This window comes from Hemicordylus capensis, chromosome 1, assembly GCF_027244095.1.
Source record: "Hemicordylus capensis ecotype Gifberg chromosome 1, rHemCap1.1.pri, whole genome shotgun sequence".
Lineage (NCBI taxonomy): Eukaryota > Metazoa > Chordata > Lepidosauria > Squamata > Cordylidae > Hemicordylus > Hemicordylus capensis.
The window spans coordinates 281,361,682-281,382,773 of NC_069657.1; the positions used below are offsets into that span (position 1 = coordinate 281,361,682).

General features: G+C 46.9%; 1 protein-coding gene across 1 annotated transcript; it reads left to right on the plus strand.

Moving 5' to 3' along the window:
* The first annotated feature begins 1,363 nt into the window (after nucleotides 1-1,363).
* On the plus strand, nucleotides 1,364-20,547 carry CYS1 (cystin 1). Its single transcript, XM_053285702.1, has 3 exons — nucleotides 1,364-1,917; nucleotides 18,208-18,254; nucleotides 19,394-20,547. Exons 1-3 carry the CDS (start codon nucleotides 1,546-1,548, stop codon nucleotides 19,488-19,490), a joined length of 516 nt encoding a protein of 171 aa, XP_053141677.1. The 5' UTR covers nucleotides 1,364-1,545; the 3' UTR covers nucleotides 19,491-20,547.
* Nucleotides 20,548-21,092: the final 545 nt, after the last annotated feature.

A 21,092-nucleotide genomic window follows, 5' to 3' on the forward strand; every position in this document is an offset into this window, starting at 1 on the left:
TAAAAATGAGAAGAGGCCGAAGTACACAACTCTGCCTTGAAGTCACACCCCTTTACTGTAGCCCTGTTCTCATCAGACTGATGGTTCTATTTACAGCTATAAAGAAAAAAGTATTCTGTACATCCTTGAAGTCAGTATTCTCTTCAACAGAACATGTTACAGGACTGTGTACTACCACTAACATGACATACCTGGGCCAAACCATGCTTTGTTCCTGTACAATTTCCTCAGAAGTAAGTCCCACTGTGTTCAATATGCATAGTTTTGCAGCCTAGTACTGCGGTCCTGTGGGCACTTACTTGGGAGTAAGCTCCACTGAATTTGGCTTTGTGGGACTTGCTTTTGAGTAAACTTGCATGAGATGAGATCAGACTAATGAAAACTTTATTTCCAGGCCAATCAGCACCAGGGGAGGATCCACACGGAACTAATGGGAGCAGAAGATTAACTCCCCCTCCCCCTACACTGCAGTCCTGATCTCGCTATTAAAGTAACATTGTGCCGTAGAGTTGGTGTCAACTCCTGGCAACCACAGAGCCCTGTGGTTTTCTTTGGTAGTATGGGGGGGGGGGGTTACCATTGCCTACTCCCGTGCAATATGAGCTTATTTTTTAAAAAAAAAAATTTAAGCAGGCTAGTCTCAGTCATGTGCTTAAGGTAACTTCTAGTTGACCCTTAAGTCTTGACCCTTTTGCATTCTGTGCAGAAATTCCAGCCATCCGAAAAGGGAGCTAATATCTAGCTTGGTCATTTTGTGTAACCCGCCTTGGTAAATGTAATGATAGGTTGGCAGTGTTTGAAGACATTAAGGAGTTGAATTGTTATGCTGTTTTAAAGGAAATATATTTCGGGGCACCAGGGAATACAAAGAAAGGCTAAATTTCCCTCAACTGAACTGTGGTTTGGCTCTTTCTTATATTTTTCATTGGCATTTACTCAGGATCCTAGGAATCTGTTTACTTTGTCACAGTTTCTGCTTTCTACATGGTTTCTATTTTCTAGAATCTATCACAGATATGCTCGTGAGCATTGCCTTTTGCTATTTCCTTTTTTAAAAAACCGATTCTTTAAAAAATATTTATTCAGAGCGATTTTTGAAACCAGCCTCATTCAGAGGAAGAAGGTTACACCCATTTGGTTTCTTTCAAGGCTAAATTCTTGGAATTAGGAGAGAGAGAGCGCGCGCTCGCCAGAGAGGGAGAGAGAGACACACGGGGGAAATAAATGAATACATGAAAAGGAACTCTGCCGTTAAAAAAGTGTTTGTATAATGCACTGGAAAAATCCAGAGACTGATTTCCAGCTACTAGATCTTAAGTGAACGCGGGAGGGTGGGAGTGGGGTCTTAATTTTATAAGCAAGGGATTGAAACAAATCTAGCACAACAAGGAAGAGAGAGGAACCGAGATCCCACCATTGTGGTCTGCCTGCTAAGGCACAGCAACAGTTAGGCGTTGGAATCAGAACAGTCGCGGAGCTCGGAGGAGAGGAAGGGGCCGGGAGGAGCTGCTCTGCTGCTACTGCGGCTCTCCCCGCGCCGCTGGCATGGGCACCGGGAGCAGCAGGGCAAGGAAGACACGGAGCTGCAGCTGTAGCCCGCCGAGGCCCTGGAGAAGAAGTCCTCGATGGGGCAGCGGGAGCAGCAGCGCCCCCGCCGGCCAGGAAAAAGAGGCAGCCGCGCTTAGAGCCCCTTGCCACCAAGCCCCAGAAGACACCTCTCTGCCGCCGCCGCCGCCAGGGGAGCCAGACTCGGTCTTGGAGGAGCTAGTGGACCAATTGCTGGAGGAATGTAGGGACGAGGGGCTGCCCCGGCTGTCTCTCGCCGCGTCCCGCCACCCCGCGCGCCTTGCCGGAGATTGCCGCCCCAGTCTGGCAGGGGGCCCGGGTGCAGGAGACGGAGTCCACAGGGATCAGCAGGTAGGAGGAGCTGAACGCACTGGAAGGTGGACGTTTGGACGAGGAGGACTCCGCCTAACGGGTGGTGTTTTTACTTTATTTTTAAAAGAGACAGAGAGCGGGGGTGGAGGCCAGAGCGCCCACGAGGAACTCTCCCTGTCACACTGATCTTAGAGGTTCGGGGTAGGTTGTGGTTGGATTAACCCGGAGTCACAGAAAGGCACTCTGCACGTGCTCAGAAGCATCTTCTCATTCCAAACTTGAACTCTCTAACTGAGAAGAGTTTTCTGGGTTTTATCCCTCAGATTAAGCCCCTTTATTAGGGCTATTAAGCTTCCCCAATCGCCCTGCAGACTGTGTAGCTCAGGCATCTACCCCAGCTAGGGTTGCCTGGTAAGTTGTGTACAGTTACAGACACCCTTCAGTACACCAGGAGGGTCAAGGGGCTTGTAGCATTGATCACTCCTGGCACCTCTTGTTGATGATTACCTCATGTTGATAATTAAACACAGAGTTGAGAAACAGGTTGCTGAATGCCTAGTTGTCATTGTTGTCCCTTATTAGCCTATACAGCATTTTAGCTTTCAGAGGAAGATGACAAACAAAACAATAGCAATATGCATTACATCTGTACAAAAAAGCCATAACTTTTTTTACACCCACTTTCTGTTGCTCTTTGTTGCTTCTGTCAGGCCTCCCACCCCATTTTTCTTTGTAAATGGAAAGTGGGGGATGATGGGTTAAAATTTGCTGAGAGTGTGACATTTCATATTTATTTACTAAAACCAGGGCCGGATTAAGCTAGTGTGGGGCCTGTAGCATATGTTATGAAGGGGCCCCAAATTTAAAAAATGCACATAAATATTGAAACATAAATTATTTACTTGCATAGTAAAGTAATTCAATTATTTCATTTGCCTAGTGCGCCCCCACCAACCGCCCCATGCCTCCACTCAGCTGAGCCAGCCAGTCAACAAACTTTGCAAAACACACACACATACCCCCCCACACACACTTTTGTGACTCCTGACCGTGGGTTTTCCTTTGGAGTTATTTTCACAAAGAGAAAGGGGGTGGGGAACCAAACTCTGAATGTTTAAATTAAAAGGTTCTCAGGAATTCTGTACTTTGAGAAATCTGAACCTATTAGCAATTTTGGCACACAACAGTGGATGTTTGATTCCAATGTGTGCAGAACATATTGGATCCCAGCAGACATCACATTAAAAGGGCCATTTGACAATATTAAGAATATATGTTTAACCTCTTGTGCAAGCCTGACAGGAAAGCAGATGTATATTTAAAATAGTTGATGCATTGCAAATGAACATGATTATGATGAGGTGCATTAGCAACTTCCATGAAAACAGAAGTATCCAAAAGACAATCTTTTGGCAGGAGGCACAGCCTCTTTCAATCTAAATTACACTAACATGCTTAATATTAAAAGGAAGAAATGCACAAATCATTCAGTGCAACCCTAAGCATGTTTACTCAGAAGTAAGTCCCACTGAACTCAATGAGCCTTACTCTCTAGTAAGTGTGTTTAGGTTTGCAGCCTCCGTTTATCTTTGGACAATTTCAACGGGCATCCCAATGTAAAGCTAATGAAGTTGGCAACGCAGCAGTAGTTATTTCAGTTCTAGAGGAGAGGAAAGGAGCTCACCTTAAATTTGGCAGTTCCTTGAAAAGTAATGATCACAAATTCCCTCCCAACAACACTAGATACTAAAGGAGGATATAAGTGACCTTACCCAACAAGACCATAATATAATCTCCCTCCAAGCTACCCTCAATTGATCCACTAAACTTTGAGACTCCTCTGAGTTACTTCTGGCTTTCTTTTTCCTCTTAAAGGTACACATTCTCATTGTTTATCTTTACCCTCTCCCAGTCAGTCGGAAAACGCTGGCAACATTCAACTAGAATCTTCTTTAGCTTCCTTTCTTCCACCCGGCATTAATAGTTGGTTGTTTTTTAATCTAAACTGCTTTTATTTCTTTTACACTCTCTGTGTATGTTTTTAAAAACTTTTACAGTTTAAACAAATAAGGACCAACTCCCTGGCGATTAAGTTATCTTTGAGAACCCTTTGCAAGCTATCGGTTGCTATTGTTGTTCTTACTACTCCCCTCCTGTGCTGCTTAACGTAATAGATAACCCAATCAACACCATGGTGCCAGGAAGACCTTGCTTAAACGCCCTCGAGCCAGGCGAGAGAATGGGCAGCAGCAGGCAATGAGGAGAGTCAGCAGAGAGCACCAACTAGAGAGCAAAAGAAGGGGCAGACGTTCAAGCCAGGCGTGCGGGGCCCTAGAAAACGCGGGACCCCGTAGCAAATGCTACATTTGCTACTATGTTAATCCGGCCCTGGTGTTACCCTGCCTTTCAGCTCTGGAACTCCCAAGGTGGTTTACAATATAAGAATAATCCGTAACAGTTGAAACAACAATATGTTAGACTAGGACAATTCTAGCTATGCAGAACCAAATGTTTGTCAAAGCAGAAAAGGGTTTGCCGATCACCACCAAAAGGCAGGAAATGAGGGAGCTAGGCAACCCTATCTTGGGAAGGCATTTCAGAGTTTGGTGCCATGACAGAGAAGGCTGTATCCCTAGTGCCCAAACATACCTTTGCCAGGGTGGGGAACATAGATCAAGACCACCAATGCAGATCTGAGTGTGCTGGCAGGCTCATTTGGGTGAAAGTGGTCCTTTGGGTGCTGTATGTTAAACATATGCATGAATACTTTCAAGCAGGCCAGAACTGAGGCCAGTATCTGCTAACCTCTTGACCTGACCAAAGAAGAGTATCTCTTTCTAACTTCCTTAAAGCATATAGATTTATCAGTTGTTATGGCCTGGATGGGGTATATTTTCCCATCGTGCAACTGAAAGACTAGAGATTACTTGTAAGATTTGAGATGACATCAGGAAAGTTTAGACCAGGGGTTCCCAACCTGTGATCCCCCAGATGTTGCTGAACTACATCTCCCTTCATCCTCAGCCACAATTTACGGAGGACCACAGGTTGGGAACCCCTGGTCTAGACCATGGTTTCTCAAGTAGGGCCACCAGGGTTGTTGCTGCAGCCATCGTGCAAGTCCTGTGGCTACCTGTTGCCCATGGGAAGCACTGGTCTGGTCCTAACTACTCCATCCATATTTATATACTTTCTCCAAAGAGCTCAGGGTGTGGTACGTGCCCCCCCCTCCCATTTTAACTTCACACCATTTGCACTAGGTTAGGCTAAGCTGGCTTAAGGCCACCCAGGGTGTTTCATTGCCGGCTGGGGATTCGAATCTGGTCCTAGTTAACAGCTACCACATTGGTTCATTATACACCTCTCAGGCTCTGTCTTCTTATCCACTGAGTTCTTGTCCTTTTGAGTTGCAAAGATTGACTTACACTATGCAGTCCCACCCTTCCTCCAGAGAGGTCAGGGTGGTATATGTGTCTATACACACACTCTTTATCCACTCAGACACATAGACATTGTATCCTCACAAGGTTGTAGCTTGGGCTGCCTGAGAGTGGCCCAGCAAACTTCATAGATGAATGGGAATTTGATTCTAGGACTCCTACTCACTATATGAGTTGGCTCTCACCAGTGATATATTGCCAGTTCCTTAGGCTAGTCCTAATTTGGGGCTCTTATGGACGACACTCACTTAACAGAGTGAGTGTCTCTAGGGGTGTGCACGGAACCGCAGAGCTGGGGTCCGGCACTGTGGGGTGGGTTCCTTTAAGGGCGGGGAGGGTTTACTTACCCCTCCCGCCGCTTTCCCCCCTCCAGCGCTCGTATTTATTGTAATAATTGGGGCGGCAGGATACCTCCCTGCCGCCCCTTGTCCCTCTGCAATGCCGCCTCCAGGACGGGGTGGGCGCGCGCGCGGCACGGCTCTGCAAAGGCTGCGAACGAGAAGCCGGCACAGCACCGAGCCAGCCTCCGGCACCTCTCCACCCGGCAGCTCCCCCATCCTGAGCCGCCGCCAGCAGCCACTGAGAGGAGCTCTGCCAGGGAGGATGCGCCGCCGAGCACAGCCAGCCAGCTGGGCACCGCCTCCTCCGCGCAGAGGTGGCGGCAGCAGCCGCTGCCGCGCCCAGCCCACCCTCATTTCCAGCTTCCAGGCAACTTCCCCCCACATACAGCGTGGCTGCCTTCCTTCTCCTCCTCCCATCGGGCCACACTGTATGTGGGGGGAAGTCGCCTGGGAGCCAGAAGTGAGGGTGGGCTGGGCGCGGCTGCTGTTGCTGCCGCCGCCTCTGCGCGGAGGAGGTGGCGCTCGGCTAGCTGGCTGTGCTCGGCGGCGCGTCCTCCCTGGCGGAGCTCCTCTCAGTGGCTGCTGGCGGCAGCTCAGGATGGGGGAGCTGCCGGGTGGAGAGGTGCCGGAGGCCGGCTCGGTGCTGTGCCGGCTTCTTGTTCGCCGCCTTCGCAGAGCCGCGCCGTGCGTGCGCGCCCACCCCGTCCTGGAGGCGGCATTGCAGAGGGACAAGGGGCGGCAGGGAGGTATCCTGCCGCCCCAATTATTACAATAAATACGAGCGCTGGAGGGGGACAAGCGGCGGGAGGGGTAAGTAAACCCTCCCCACCCTTAAAGCTACCCCCTCCACCCGAACCGGCCAGGTCCGGACCGGTCCGGATGATCCGGAGGCCTTTACAATGGCCTCCGGACCGGTCCGGACCCATCCCTAAGTGTCTCTCCTCCAAGATACTTTGACTCAGAGCATGCAAGATATCTCATGACCCATGGCAAAATTACTACTTCTTTGAGCTATGTCAAAGCTCTTGCCCCTTCTGACCCTCCCCCCACCCATAGGGACCCTAGTAGCCAGTGGCCTGTCTTCCATGCTATTTAACATCTACATGAAACAACTGGGAGAGGTCATCCATAGGTTTGGGGTTGCACTCCCCCTGAAAGAACAAGTTTGGAGGTTCTCCTGGATTTGGCGAAGCTCCTGAAGGCTCAGTGGTGTCTAGGGCGTTTTCCGGACTATGAGATTTGTAATGGGTAAAGCGTTGGAAAATGTGATGGAATAGTGCAACAGTTTAAAACTAAGCATAAAGCATTATTCAATGCTTTGTTGTAGGCTGGGGGCCATTCATATTTTCTGTCTATTGCAACATGTTTTCAAGGCAGGACTGTGCATATTCTCCTTGAAACATGTTTATCTGCCCCTTCTCCTGCTCCACTTGGGCCAGTAGAGTTGTGGGGGCGGGGGTGATGTGAAAGTGTTTTTTTGTAACTTCTCAACTGCCTTGCGCAAATCCACCAGCAGGGGGAAGCGCTGTTCCAAAACAAAAATCTAACTTTGTCTTGCATCATTCCAGTTTTGTGCAAGCAATAACCATGGGTGGGGGGGATAAAAAATTTTAAAAGGGTGGGGTGGGTGGGGTATGTAAGGAGATCCTTTGTAGTGACAAAACAAGGGAACTGCTTATTGGGGCCAGGGAGCGAAAGGGAATCCTGTGGTGAGCCAGGAAGGGGGAAAGACAGGAACTGGCACGCCTGCAAATAGATAGATAGATAGATAGATAGATAGATAGATAGATAGATAGATAGATAGATAAGAGGGGAGGGGAGATGAGCACTCCTCCAATGAGGGCTGTGGGATTGCACAGAAGTAAATGAATCATGATTCAGTTCAGTTCAGGCTTCCTTTTAAGTAAGTGACTATTCTCTCTCCCTGCCCTTTACCTTGTAGTAAGCAATTGGGATTGCACAGAAGTAAATGATTTAGTTCAGTGGGTTTCCTCTTCAGTAAAAGTCTACAAGAAAGGGTTGGATTCAAAAATCTGCTCAGCTGCACTAGTATGAGTCTCTAGCCAAAGTAGCAAATTAAAATGGGACTGTACACAAAAACCCCTGTGGGGGGATGATGATGATGATGATACCCCTCCAGATCTCCTCCTTCCTTCTCCATCTCCCCTCCCCTTCTGTGTTGACAAGCTCAAGTTATAATGGAAGCAAGAGGAGGAGGGAGGTATGGGGTCCATACTGCAACACACTGCAACGCATAAACTCCATTGAAAACCTCCCTACCACAGAAAAATACAGCTACTTTCCTGCAACGCTATTACCACCAGTAGGGAGGGGCACTTATGGGACACGTGGCAGCGTGTAATCTGGAAAACACCCAGGAGTGCCTTCTACGAGCTTCAGCTGGTATGCCAGCTGTGAACCTACTTAGAGAAACCAAAACTGGCCACTGTCACTCACACATTGGTCCCATCCAGATTGGACTACTGCAACAAGCTCTACATGGGGCTGCCTTTGAAGACTGTTCAGAAGCTTCAGCTAGTCCAGGATTCAGCAAAGATGCTTGTGGGTGCTAGTCGCTACACAGGTATTACACCTATCTTGTGGCTGCTTCATTGGTTGCCATTTTGCTTGCAGACCAGATTCAAAGTGCTGGTTTTGACCTTTAAAGTCCAACACAGCTTCAGACCATGTAGTTTTGGGATCACATTCGCCCATATGAATCTGCCAGGGCCGTCAGATCATCCAACTGAGCCCTTCTTTCAGCCCTGCCATTGACACAAATCTGGTTGATGGAGACTGACACAGCTTTAACAGTAGTGGCCCCTTGTCTTTGGAATGCCCTCACAGAATGGCTTCATCAATCTCACTCTTTGCTTAATTTTTTAAAAGAACTCTAAAAACCCCTTTTAAAGAAGCTTTTAAAGACTGGCTGAGATTGTCATATAGTTTTAATCCTGGGCTGCTGTTCTGCTTCTATTATCTGCTCTGCTTCTATTATCTTCTTCTTCTTTTTGCATGAATTTTATGTTTTTATTGTAAGCCCCCTGGAGCAGTGATGCACTGGAGGGGCAGGATATAAATATTTTAAATGAATAAAAATTGTGAGCTAGATATTTGATGTATATTAGAGTGAATGCCAAAAACTTGTTGAACACTGATATTTATGAGTAATTGTTGAGATTTTAGGGAGGAGGAGGAGGGAGAAATGTTAGAAAACTTTGATGTATATAGATAAATGAGTATTCTTGGTTAATGCTCAAATTTAATAACAAATTTCATCATTTGCTGGTGAAAAATAACATTTATCTATCATGGTTGGTTAGCAAATGCTCAAAATATGCCCTCTGATACAAGCACCTTCCCTACCCAGTGAAAGGAGATCATAGTTGTATCAACTGTATCCTCCAAAATGCACTGATCAGGGGTGTAGCTATAATTGAACGAAAGAGTTCAAAGAACATGGGCCCCCAGCTCCTGAGGACCCTCCAGCTCAATCCCTCCCTATTTTCTTCATTATCTCCCTCACTGTGGGGTGCCGCTACAGAGAAAGATGAACACGGGCCCCCTCTCCCCTAGCTACGCCCTTGGCACTGATAATATAGGTGACAAATTGCCACTGCCTGGTCTCCTGTGGCAATTGAATTGCTTCAAGGCATAGAATTTTCATGTTTGTAGACTAGTAATTTTCATTGTCTTATTTGCAATGACATGATAACCGTTAATTTACCTTTACATTCTAGTTCTATGAACACAATATTTTGTGCAAATGATCCTTGGTAAGCTTTTATGAAACAGTGCCACCTTGTGACCAATGGTGCCAGAAGTTAGTGTTTTATTAGTCCACTTTTGGTTGTGTTCTATATTGCATACTACAAATCTGCATGCTTTTTTGTGGTTTTATATAAGTGCATTTTTAAAATCTGGAAACCAGGACCTACCATATGACTTGGACGTATCTCAGTCTGCAGCTTTGCTGAAACCAAGCATATGTGGTCCTGATCGGCCCCTTGAATGCAAGATTGGAAGCTCTGCAATAAATACATGTTTTGAGCAACTGTTGCAAACTAAGGGTACATATGACCCACCAGGGACTTCTGCACAAATCCCACTAAAATGAATGGAAGCTCTGCCACAGCATCAGCAGTGAATTGTGCCCTATTGTTGTGTTTCTGGTGCAGATGTAATGCTGGATCCCTCTTGACTGCCGTTAAGAGTGCATTTAGCAAAAACAAGTGTGCAGGTAGTATTCTGGGGAAATGGCGACATACACAAGCAGAGGTGGAAACTGGCCTTTGCTAAATCACAATCAAGAGAGCAGCAGCAAGCCACAGGAGTGGGTATTTCTTCCTTAGAGCAAGTTATCCCCTCTTGCCTTAACTGTGGTTAAAGGAGAATGTGACAAAACGCTTCATGTTTGTCCCCCACTTTTTGAACAGAATGTGCTTATATATTCATAGGCTGAGATGAGGAACATTTCTCAAAGTAGTCCCATTGAAGCTGGGGGGATACAATGCCCAATCCGTCATTTTTGAATTTCAATGGGACTTCACTGAGTAATTTCCTCCTAATGTCAGCCATATTAGTTATTAACATAAACTCTATTTCTAGCCTTAACGTTCTCCGAGCCACTCTTCTTTTTCTCTTCTCCACCTCATTTGACTGCCTTACTCTACCTCTTGAAGTGGACCACTTCAAAACCTCTAAGCCAGTCAAGAGGCTATGGGTTTGCCCTCCTGGAAGGAGGCAAGTTTCCTGCCCTGGACAGGATAATTTCAAACAGGGTTAAGGCACAAACCTTAACCCTGAGCACTTGTTAGGCTCTCTCAGCCTATTTCAAGTTTTTTTAGCAAGGGAGAGAGTGCTGCATACAGTGTCCCAGGTACACAACCACATACCCCACCCCTAGTGCTCTAGGCCTCTGCATCTGCAAACATTATCAGCGTATTTAGTGCAGGGGTGAGGTTTGAGTGTGTCAGCGGCGGGGCTTGGGAGCACGCTCGTGAGAAGCTGTACACAGGCATAGCACCCCTCCTTTTAACACCCAAAGAGGGCTCATGTCACCAGGGTTTCTTAAGAGACTCCACACCCTGGTTTCAAATCCTGAGAAACCTGGTTAAGGCTGGGCTCGGTGCATCTCTTAGGACCAAAGTAGAAGCAGCAGCAGGCAGTTCTTCCATGTCACAAATAGATCTGCTGCTGAATCCCTGTGATCCAGGGTGGGTGGTAATTCAAGCACACTAGCGGGTGAGTGGGATGTGTGCATGCTGAACACTTTTCCAGCCTGCACATTCCCTCCAAAACCAATTCTCCTCCGCAGTTTTTCTCCTGATAAGATTGGATGTACAGGTGAAACTCGGAAAATTAGAAGATCGTGCAAAAGTCCATTGATTTCAGTAATGCAAATTAAAAGGTGAAACTGATATATGAGATAGACGCATTACATGCAAAGCGAGATAAGTCAAGCCTTAATTTGTTATAATTGTGATGATCATGGCGTACAGCTCATGAGAACCCCAAATCCACAATCCCAGAAAATTAGAATATTACATGAAACCAGTAAAACAAGGATTGTAGAATAGAACAATATCGGACCTCTGAAAAGTATAAGCATGCATATGTATTCAGTACTTGGTTTGGGCCCCTTTTGCAGCAATTACTGCCTCAGTGCGGCGTGGCATGGATGCTGTCAGCCTGTGGCACTGCTGAGGTGTTATGGAAGACCAGGATGCTTCAATAGCGGCCTTCAGCTCTTCTGCATTGTTTGGTCTCATGTCTCTCATCCTTCTCTTGGCAATGCCCCATAGATTCTCTATGGGGTTCAGGTCAGGTGAGTTTGCTGGCCAATCAAGCACAGTAATCCCATGGTCATTGAACCAGGTTTTGGTACTTTTGGCAGTGTGGGCAGGTGCCAAGTCCTGCTGGAAAATGAAGTCAGCATCCCCATACAGCTCGTCTGCGGAAGGAAGCATGAAGTGCTCCAAAATCTCCTGATAGACGGCTGCGTTGACCCTGGACTTAATGAAGCACAGTGGACCAACACCAGCAGATGACATGGCTCCCCAAATCAACACAGACTGTGGAAACTTCACACTGGACTTCAAGCATCTTGTATTGTGTGCCTCTCCATTCTTCCTCCAGACTCTGGGTCCTTGGTTTCCAAATGAGATGCAAAAGTTGCTCTCATCAGAAAAGAGGACTTTGGACCACTGAGCAACAGACCAGTTCTTTTTTTCTTGAGCCCAGGTAAGACGCTTCTGACGTTTGTTGTTCAGGAGCGGCTTGACAAGAGGAATACGACATTTGAAGCCCATGTCCAGGATCCGTCTGTGTGTGGTGGCTCTTGATGCACTAACTCCAGCCTCAGTCCACTCCTTGTGAAAGTCCCCAACACTTCTGAATGGCCTTTTCCTGACAATCCTCTCCAGGCTGCGGTCATCCCTGCTGCTTGTGCACCTTTTTCTTCCACACTTTCCCCTTCCACATAACTTTCTATTGATGTGCTTTGATACAGCACTTTGGGAACATCCAACTTCTTTTGCAATTACCTTTTGAGGCTTTCCCTCCTTATGGAGGGTGTCAATGATGGTTTTCTGCACAACTGTCAAGTCAGCAGTCTTTCCCATGATTGTGATTCCTAATGAACCAGACTGAGAGACCATTTAAAGGCTCAGGAACCCTTTGCAGGTGTTATGGATTGATTAGCTGATTGGAGTGGGACATCTGGAGCCTAGACTGTTGAACCTTTTCACAATATTTTAATTTTCTGGGATTGTGGATTTGGGGTTCTCATGAGCTGTACGCCATGATCATCACAATTATAACAAATTAAGGCTTGACTTATCTCGCTTTGCATGTAATGCGTCTATCTCATATATCAGTTTCACCTTTTAATTTGCATTACTGAAATTAATGAACTTTTGCACAATATTTTAATTTTTCAAGTTTCACCTGTAAAACCCTAAGAGAAAAAGGTATTTGGAGTGCGTACTCAGATGTGCACTTGCACACAAACGGGGAAGGTCCCACTCTTGCCCTCTCATGCTGCTGCTACACTTTAAATTCCTCCATGGCTTTATAGTAATTTGACATGATCCATATCAAGTTAGGCCATCGTCATGTCTAACTTGGCTTCTAACTGGAGCTAGGGGCAGAAGGACATTTGCAACCTTTTCCCAGCATCCCAACTTTCATTAAGAAAATAGTGTGCCTTGGCTTTGTGTCTGAGTCACAAATGCTAATATGTATACTATATATGCATAATTACTGCTCTCCTGCATTTTCCTAGAGAAATGTATTTGACAGCAAGATAAATGGCACATTTTCTTCAAGTTTGTTCCAGTAGATGTTGCACACAGGCGTGCTTGCTCCCAGCAGCTGAAATGCTGCATGGCTAGAATGTCAACAACCCTGTCTCCACTCTATCCATACAGTTAAAACTCATTCTTTGACGTGGTCTCTGTCTTCTACACATATGGGCTATGCACCTGCGCAGGGACTTCGTCGGAATCTAACAAGCTCGATTTCTCCTGCTTTGGGCAGGAACTCCTCCCCCAGCGGCTATATACGGCTGTGCCACTCCTCATCCCCTCAGTCTTTTTTCATCCGCGCTTCAGCAGACATCGTGGAGTCTTCAGCTCGGCAATGAGTAGGATCACACTAACCTTTATTGGTTTTTCTTCTGTTTCTCCTTTCCTAAATTCTTTTTCTTCGTTTTTGTGTAGTTGCGTTTTTTCTTTGGTGTTTTGTTTCAACGGTTTTCCTTTCCCGGAGCTCCAGGCCTGGCTGGGACGGAGCGTGGTGGCCTGCCGGCCTTTGGTGTGTATGCTGGGCACAAAGAACTTTAAGAAGTGTGTCCATTGAGGTTCGAAGATCCCTTCCCCCGATATGCACACTGAGTGTTGAGACCTGTCCGCATTGCCAGAAGTTTACTAAACAGGCTCACAGAAATAGGGCTTCTCACTTGCACTCAGCCCTGTGGGAGTTGGCTCTCCATTCTTCAGAAGTCTCGTCTTTGAAATGGTCATTGAGAATGGCTGCATCGATACCATCGGACCGTGTGGCGTCTGCTACTGCGGAGACCAGAGATCAGGCCCCGGTACCAGTATCAACGCCTTCGAATGCTCGGCCTTCGATGGACTCGAGTGAAAGGACGCACTCAGAGGAGCTCCCTTCATATCAGCCCCCTATGATACCAAAGGCCTCCCTGAACTCATCGGGATCGGCATCGAAGGTCAAGAAGAAGAACCTTAAACTACATAAACAACCGCCAGCTGGTCAGCATCTGCCTCCAGTTCCCAAAAAGAAGAAATCAGAAGACGTCCCGTGGTGACCGTGGTGAGGCGTTTCCCTCGATACCACTGCTACATCAAGATATCATACCAACCCGGGGGTTGTCATCGGATCCCCCAGCTTCGGTACCGGACAGTCCCAATGACACACCGGGCTCCCCTTTGGGTTTGATGCCCGCATCTCAGGACCTGTCGGTCTCTCTGGACCCTGTGTCTGACAGCGGTGATGGCTCTCATGACTCTGAGGTTGTATCCCTGGGGTCATCCCCACTCGATATCCAATTGGATTCTAAGCCGGTCTCCCCATCAGAGGATCTCAAGCTCTACATGGCCTATGTGGCCCATATGGCTTCGGCCATGGGTATGAACTTGGGTAGCCAGCAGAAACGTGAGCTGGACCCCTTGTTTAGCTTGATTGACTCTGAGGCCAAGGTGCCTGCTGCCTTGCCCTTCAACCCGGCCTTATTAAAGGTTGTAAAAGCCCACTGGAAGAAACCTATCTCAACCAAATAGGCGTCTAGAGAACTTCTACAGCATGCAGTTCCAGGATGACATGGCCTTTTTGAAAAGCCACCCCACTCCAAACTCTTATCGTCTAGGAGGCGTACTTACAGAGGACCAGTGGTCACAGCCAGTCGGCACCGAGCGATAAGGAAGGCAAGAAATTGGACTCCTTCAAGAGAAGACTTTATTCAGCTGTAGCCTTACACTTGTGTGTGGCCAATTATCAGGCCTATAATGCCCGATATAACCACTTTCTGTAGGAAAAAGTGGGTCCTTTCTTGGATCTCCTCCCGCAGGACAAAAGGGATTCCAAAAAGGCTTTTTTCAAGGAAGCTAAGAAAGAATTTTACTCAGCTCGACATTCAGTGGAGTGTGCTGTTAAGATGATGGCCACATCTGTGGCACTTAAGACGCCACGCTTGGCTTCGATCATCCAGCCTGCACTGTGAGGCCCCTGCAAGGGTGGAGGACCTGCCCTTTGAGGGCTCTAGCCTCTTCTCCAAACAAACTGATGACATGCTCCAGAAAGTCCAGAAGCTGCAGAGCACTGCATGTTCAATGTCATATGCTTCGCCAACTTCAAAACCACAGAAAACTGCACGGTGGTCCCCTCATCGGGCTCAGAGGCCCCAGCCCACCATCAGCTGCCTTCAGAATGGTCCTTTGGGGGCAACAAGTTCTCACTCAGATACAAGTCAGGAGGCCAGTCCAATAAGCCGGCTTTCCAGAAACAGTGCCCGAGTGTTACCCAGAAGAAACAATGACTCGGGGCACTTTGGGGGGCACCTGGCCCCGTTCACGGCACATTGGGACAAGGTGACTATGGACCAGTGGGTCCTTACAGTTATCCATTTGGGCTATGCCCTGGAGTTTTGCCGGTCACATCCAGGTTCTGGGATTGTGGTGACTCCCTGCACCCTGGAGTTGGACCTGGAGGTTGCTGCTCTCCTGGAAAAGGACATGATTGAGAGAGTCACCAACCCCGACAGCCCCAGATCTACTCCCGGTAATTCCTTATGCCAGAACTGGATGGCAGTCAGCACCCTATTCTAGATCTCAGGGCTCTAAACAAACATTTGGCATACAAACAGTTCCGAATGCTTTCAGTACCAACCATTATGGCCATTCTGGACAGAAACATGTGCATTGTCTCACTGGAGCTCAAGGATGCATACTATCATGTTTCAATCCGCCCACAACTTTGGCGATTACTGAGGTTCCAGATAGGGGGGATTCCCTATCAATTCAAGGCCTTGCCCTTTGGTCTCACCACCGCACCGAGGGTCTTTACGAAGTGCCTGGCCCCGCTGGTGGCGCTCCTGCAGGAGTGAGGTATACAGGTGCTGCCATATGTAGACGATTGGCTGATCATGGTGAGCACCAGACGGGCAGTTTTAGACGCCCTCAAGATGGTGATTGATACCTTGGAGGAACTGAGTTTCCAGATAAACTTCAAAAAACTTAGCTGGAACCCACCCAGCAAATCTAGTTCATTGGGTTGATATTCGACACAACCTTGGAGAATGTCTTCCTCCCGGTGGGCCATATGGTGACTCTCCGGAGGCCCACAGACCGTGCGCTGCATACATCGCCTGTTGGGCCACATGGCATCAAGCACATACGTCCTCCCTCAAGCGCATCTTCAGATGTGCATCATTCAAAGATGGTTTTTGGACATGTTCGATGCTTTTCGGGATCCGGGCCATCTAGAATGCTCACCCCCTCCTTGGGTAAGGGCGACGGTGCAGTGGTGGACAGAGTTTCAGCACCTAAATGTTGGTACTCCTTTCCAAACACCTCCAGCCAGCAGGATTTTTATGACAGACGCATTGGAGCTCGGCTGGGGAGCTCACCTGGATGGGTTTAGTCTGAGTGGATATTGGTCCCCCGCTGAGCGGACTCAGCACATCAGCTATTTGGAGCTGTTGGCCATTTTCAATGCTCTCAAAGGCTTCCTGCCCCTACTGGGGGGGTCGTTTGGTGCTGATACAGAAAGACAATACGATGGTGAAAGCCTATATCAATCATCAGGGAGACACGTCCTCCAGGAGCCTTTTGTTTCTAGCTCTGGACCTGTGGCATTGGTGGCTGGCACATGGGGTATCACCTCAGGCGGTCCATATCCAAGGTGTGCTGAATGTTCAGGCAGACACTCTGAGCAGAATGACTGTGGTCTTCCATGAGTGTGAGCTACGTCGGGTTTTTCTGCGGGACATATTTGTAAATTGGGGGGTTCCAACTCTGGACCTGTTTCCTTCCCAGGACAATACACAGTGTGCCCTCTACTGCTCCAGGGGAGGAGAGGGCAAGGGTTCTCTGGGAGATGCCTTTGTCTGGTCTTGGACGGGCCCTCTTCTATATGTGTGCCCGCTGTTTCCTCTCATCCCGAGGGTCTTGCGCAAACTGAGGGAGGATCGGGCCAAGGCAATCAGCATGTTCTCCCTCTGACCAGCCTTCTTGGTTTAAAAATCTTGTGGTTAAAAGCTTCCTGAAAGGTTTGACACACTTGTTCCCGGATGATCCGGTCATGTCACCGGTCTAGGACCTATCTGTAGTATTGGCTGGTCTTCTACGGCCGCCCTTTGAGCCTCTAGCCTCTATTGGCCCTCGTCTCTTGACCTAGAAAGTCACCTTTTTGGTGGCCGCCACTTCCACCAGGAGGGTGAGTGAGTTGAGGGCCCTGAGGGCCGATCACCCGTACCTGCAGTTCCATAAAGAGGTGGTTGTACTCAGGACAGATGTCAAATTCCTTCCAAAGGTGGTGGCCATGTTTCACCGTTCATCCCCACTCACTTTACCTGTGTTCTTTCCAAATCCTTCATCGGATGCAGAGAAATGGCTACACCGTTTGGATGTTTGAAGGGCCATGTCCTTCTACATTCAGAGATCTGCTGAGTGGAGAAAGTCTCCCTCCTTGTTTGTTCTATATGATGGGCCGCATAAAGGGCTCCAAGTCTCGGCCCAATCTATGTCCAGATGGATAGTCTCCACTATTGAACTTTGTTATCAGCTGGCCCATAAGCAGTTGCCTCCTACTGTGAAGGCACATTCTGGTAGGTCCATGGTGGCCTCTGTGGCCTTTGACCGTGTGGTCCTGTTGAACACTATATGTCAGGCAGCTACTTAGGCTTCACTCCATGCATTCCTTAAGCATTATGCTATTGATGTTAGGGCACGTAATGATGCTGTATTTGGCAGGAGTGTCCTGCAACCTATTTTCAGTTGATTTCGCTTGTCGTGAAATAAATTCTTTCTGGCTGTTTACGTGTTGCCTCTGTTTCTTCCCTCCTCCTTGGGTGCTTGCTTGTTATGCGCCCATATGTGTAGAAGACAGAGAGCACGTCGAAGAACTACAGGTTACTTGCCTCTAACGTTGGTTCTTCTAGTGGTCATCTGTACTTCTACATGTCCTCCCGTCCTCCCCGCGGAGTTCACTGAAGCTGGACTGTGTGACTGAGGGGATGAGGAGTGGCACAGCCGTATATAGCGGCTGGGGGCAGAGTTCCCACCCAAAGCAGGAGATATCGAGCATGTTAGATTCCGATGAGGTATCTGTGCAGGCGCATAGCCCATATGTGTAGAAGTACAGATGACCACTAGAAGAACCAATGTTACAGGTGAGTAACCTGTAGTTTTGCATTCACCAAAGGAAGACAAAATTACTGCAGCTGTGCATTTTACTAATATGGTTTTATCTAGATTGCATTGTGGTAAAGTACTTAATGCTATAATGCTGTCATATTCGTTTATTTTTAGGACTCATTCACAAGATCCACACCAGAGAGCAGTAACTTTGCTAACCAGTAAGTTTTCTTCGTATAAATTACAGTAATCCCAGTAGTATCATACTACTCCACATACTACTAGTATGTGGAACTTCACTACCATCCTCTGTGGAAAGGCACAAACCTTTCATTTTCACGCAGGGGTGTTGCTATAATTGAACAAGGGGAGGGGGAACAAATGTCCCTAGCCCCAAAGTGGGGGGCCCTGGCTGGATGATAGCTCACTCTTCACCCTCCCCAACTTATTTTATATCACCTTTCTGCCTTGACAAAGGCACCCAAAGCAGTTTACTCTAACTTAGTGGCACACTGTTGAATCCTGATTCAAGGACTCCGCTTCAAGCAAGAACCATTTCCAGTTAGTATATACGTAGATAATAGTTATGTTAACAAATATAGTCTATTTCTGAGCCAGGGGAATGCAGACAGGCAAGTGAAAATGTGTGGGGAGGGGAGTGTGTGATATTATTTGACACATGATCCCAGAACCTGAGTTAACAGAGCACTTGTCTCCATTAACCTCGGCTAGAAGCTGGGCGTGAAAGCCGGGTTTAGTGTGGTGGTGGCAGCAGGATCCACATGGATCCTGGCGGTTCTCACAGGAAACCAAGCCCAGGCTTGGCTGAGCGTGAGAACAGCCTCCCTGTGTGACTTTCCCATCCTCATGTTTCCTTTTCAGAAGCACTTCCTGTGTCCCAGTTTAAATTTAAAATAGCAGTTAAAGGCAGGTCATAATGTATTCTAATCTTTAAAATCAGTTTAGGGATTAGTCCCAGGAGCTATTCAAAGAAGAAACAGAAAGAAAATAGCATTTGTTAAACAGGGGAAAATAGACCCCTGCTAACTGGGCAAAGAGGCACCTTTTTAATGTGGTGATTCTCTTCATTTAGCAGGAGGAGAACAACTGGACCTATCCACCCCCAGCACAGTACCCCTCCAGTGACTGTTGCTGGTGTCTGTCTTACAGTCTGTTTTTGGATTGTGAGCCCTTTGGGGACGGGGAGCCATCTCATTTATTTATTTATAATTTCTCTGTGTAAACAGCTTTGGAAACTTTTGTTGAAAAGCGGTATATAAATATTTGTTGTTGTTGTAGAGTTGTGCCTCACCTTGAGTTTTCTCTTCTATTAAGAATGTTTTCTTGCATTAACTTGCAGGCTCCCACTCAAGAAGCCTGAGCGGCAGGCCAAAATAGCCTACGATTACTCTGAGGAGGAGCTGATGGCAACCATTGAGCAAGAGTACTGCCGCTGAAACCAGTCGCAGCTGTCCCAACAGAAGTGTAAACAAGCTCACTTGGGTGCAAGATAGTTAAACTGCTGTATTGCTCTGTAATTTGTCAACTCTGAAATTTTACTCCTCATCCAAGGCTAGCTGGAAATTTGCAAAGCTCACACAGGCCTCTGTGAAATTGCAAAGACCTATGTGTTGCCATTTCCATTGGGTATGTTCCGAGAGAGATCAGTGTGCCGCTTCCAACTGGCCCCAATACACCCTGGATCACCCTGAGCCTTCTACACTCGGCCTCTTGGTGCTTATCCTGCCTTCCTAGTACCAGGCCCTGATAGTCTTATCCGTGGTCCAGCTTGTGTGAGTTAGGCTGAAGTGCTTCCTGCCATTCCAGCCTCCGATTCCACTGATGCTGCCAGAGAATTGCTGCCATCTAGTCTGTACCAGCATTTCATCACACAAATATGGTCTCTGGTGTTACCAAGGACAGCTCTACAATGGTCTCATGAAGAACAAAATTGACTAGGGAAACCATCTTAGTCTTTCACATTTCTTGCTGTCAAGACCACTTCCTTGCAATGAGAGTTAATGCTGTTAAGGAGCAGCAGCTTTCAAATCAGTAGTGCACTTTTAGTATTTGAGAGAAATCCATGGGTAAATCTCCAGTACTTCAGTGAAATTATCCTTCCTTTTGTTTATCATAGAGGACTCAATATATCCAGACTTATAAAGAAGTCCAATACTCACAGTGTAACATTATGCTCTCTCCTTCTGGTTTCTGCTTCGAACTGTTGCTGGTGCAAGATATAATTTATATAGTTGTTCAAAGGGGGGGGGCGGGGAATCAACCTGTGGCACACACATGCAAGAGGAAATCTGATGGGATTAGACAAGTCTAAAATACAAACACTAATAGAGATATTAGCATATCATTTAAATGATTTGTATTCACAGTACAACTCACTCAGAGACCATATGACCATACTGTGTAGGTTTTAACTTTGGACAGTACTTTACTTCCTGTTCTGCTTTTAATATTTATACAAGTTGTGCAACCTTAATAAAACAAAAATTAAGTGTTCATGTTTGTGCAACAAAGTTTGGTTGATATCTTTATACTCTTGGAGATATTTGAGGATTGTCAAAACATTCAGGGCTGGCGTGCACTATCCAGGAAATAAGTTGGGCGTGTATACACACAGATACCTAAAAACAAAATGTGGTTCAGCACTGAGAGCACACAATACAAAAGCCCCTTTTCCTCCTTGTTGGTACTTTTTTTTTTTTTTTAAGTAGACGTTCTCTACAAAATCAGCCTTCCTCCATAAGAGCAAGTTAATAGACATACCCAGTTTTGTAAATAGTCATCAATTCTATAGAATATGTGGATTTCTTCAGTAGCTATCACCTTTACCTTTGATCTGGAAATCATTTATTGGAGATGCCAAGCAACTGTCATTTGCCAGAACATTTACCTTTCCCTCATATTAATGGCCCATCCATCCCACTAAATTAGCATCCTAAATTGGTTCAGCACTGAAACCCCTTTTTGTTTATGAGTTGTCTGTTCTAATTGTTTCCTACTTCTTCAAGTTGTAAATAACCTTTTGCCAATGTGACTGCTCT

Coding starts and splice junctions, on each gene's coding strand:
- CYS1 (XM_053285702.1), top strand. CDS start 1,546: ATGGGCACCGGGAGCAGCAGGGCAAGGAAGACACGGAGCTGCAGCTGT. Junction 1,918..18,207: donor GAGTCCACAGGGATCAGCAG/GTAGGAGGAGCT, acceptor GTTTATTTTTAG/GACTCATTCACAAGATCCAC. Junction 18,255..19,393: donor AGCAGTAACTTTGCTAACCA/GTAAGTTTTCTT, acceptor ATTAACTTGCAG/GCTCCCACTCAAGAAGCCTG.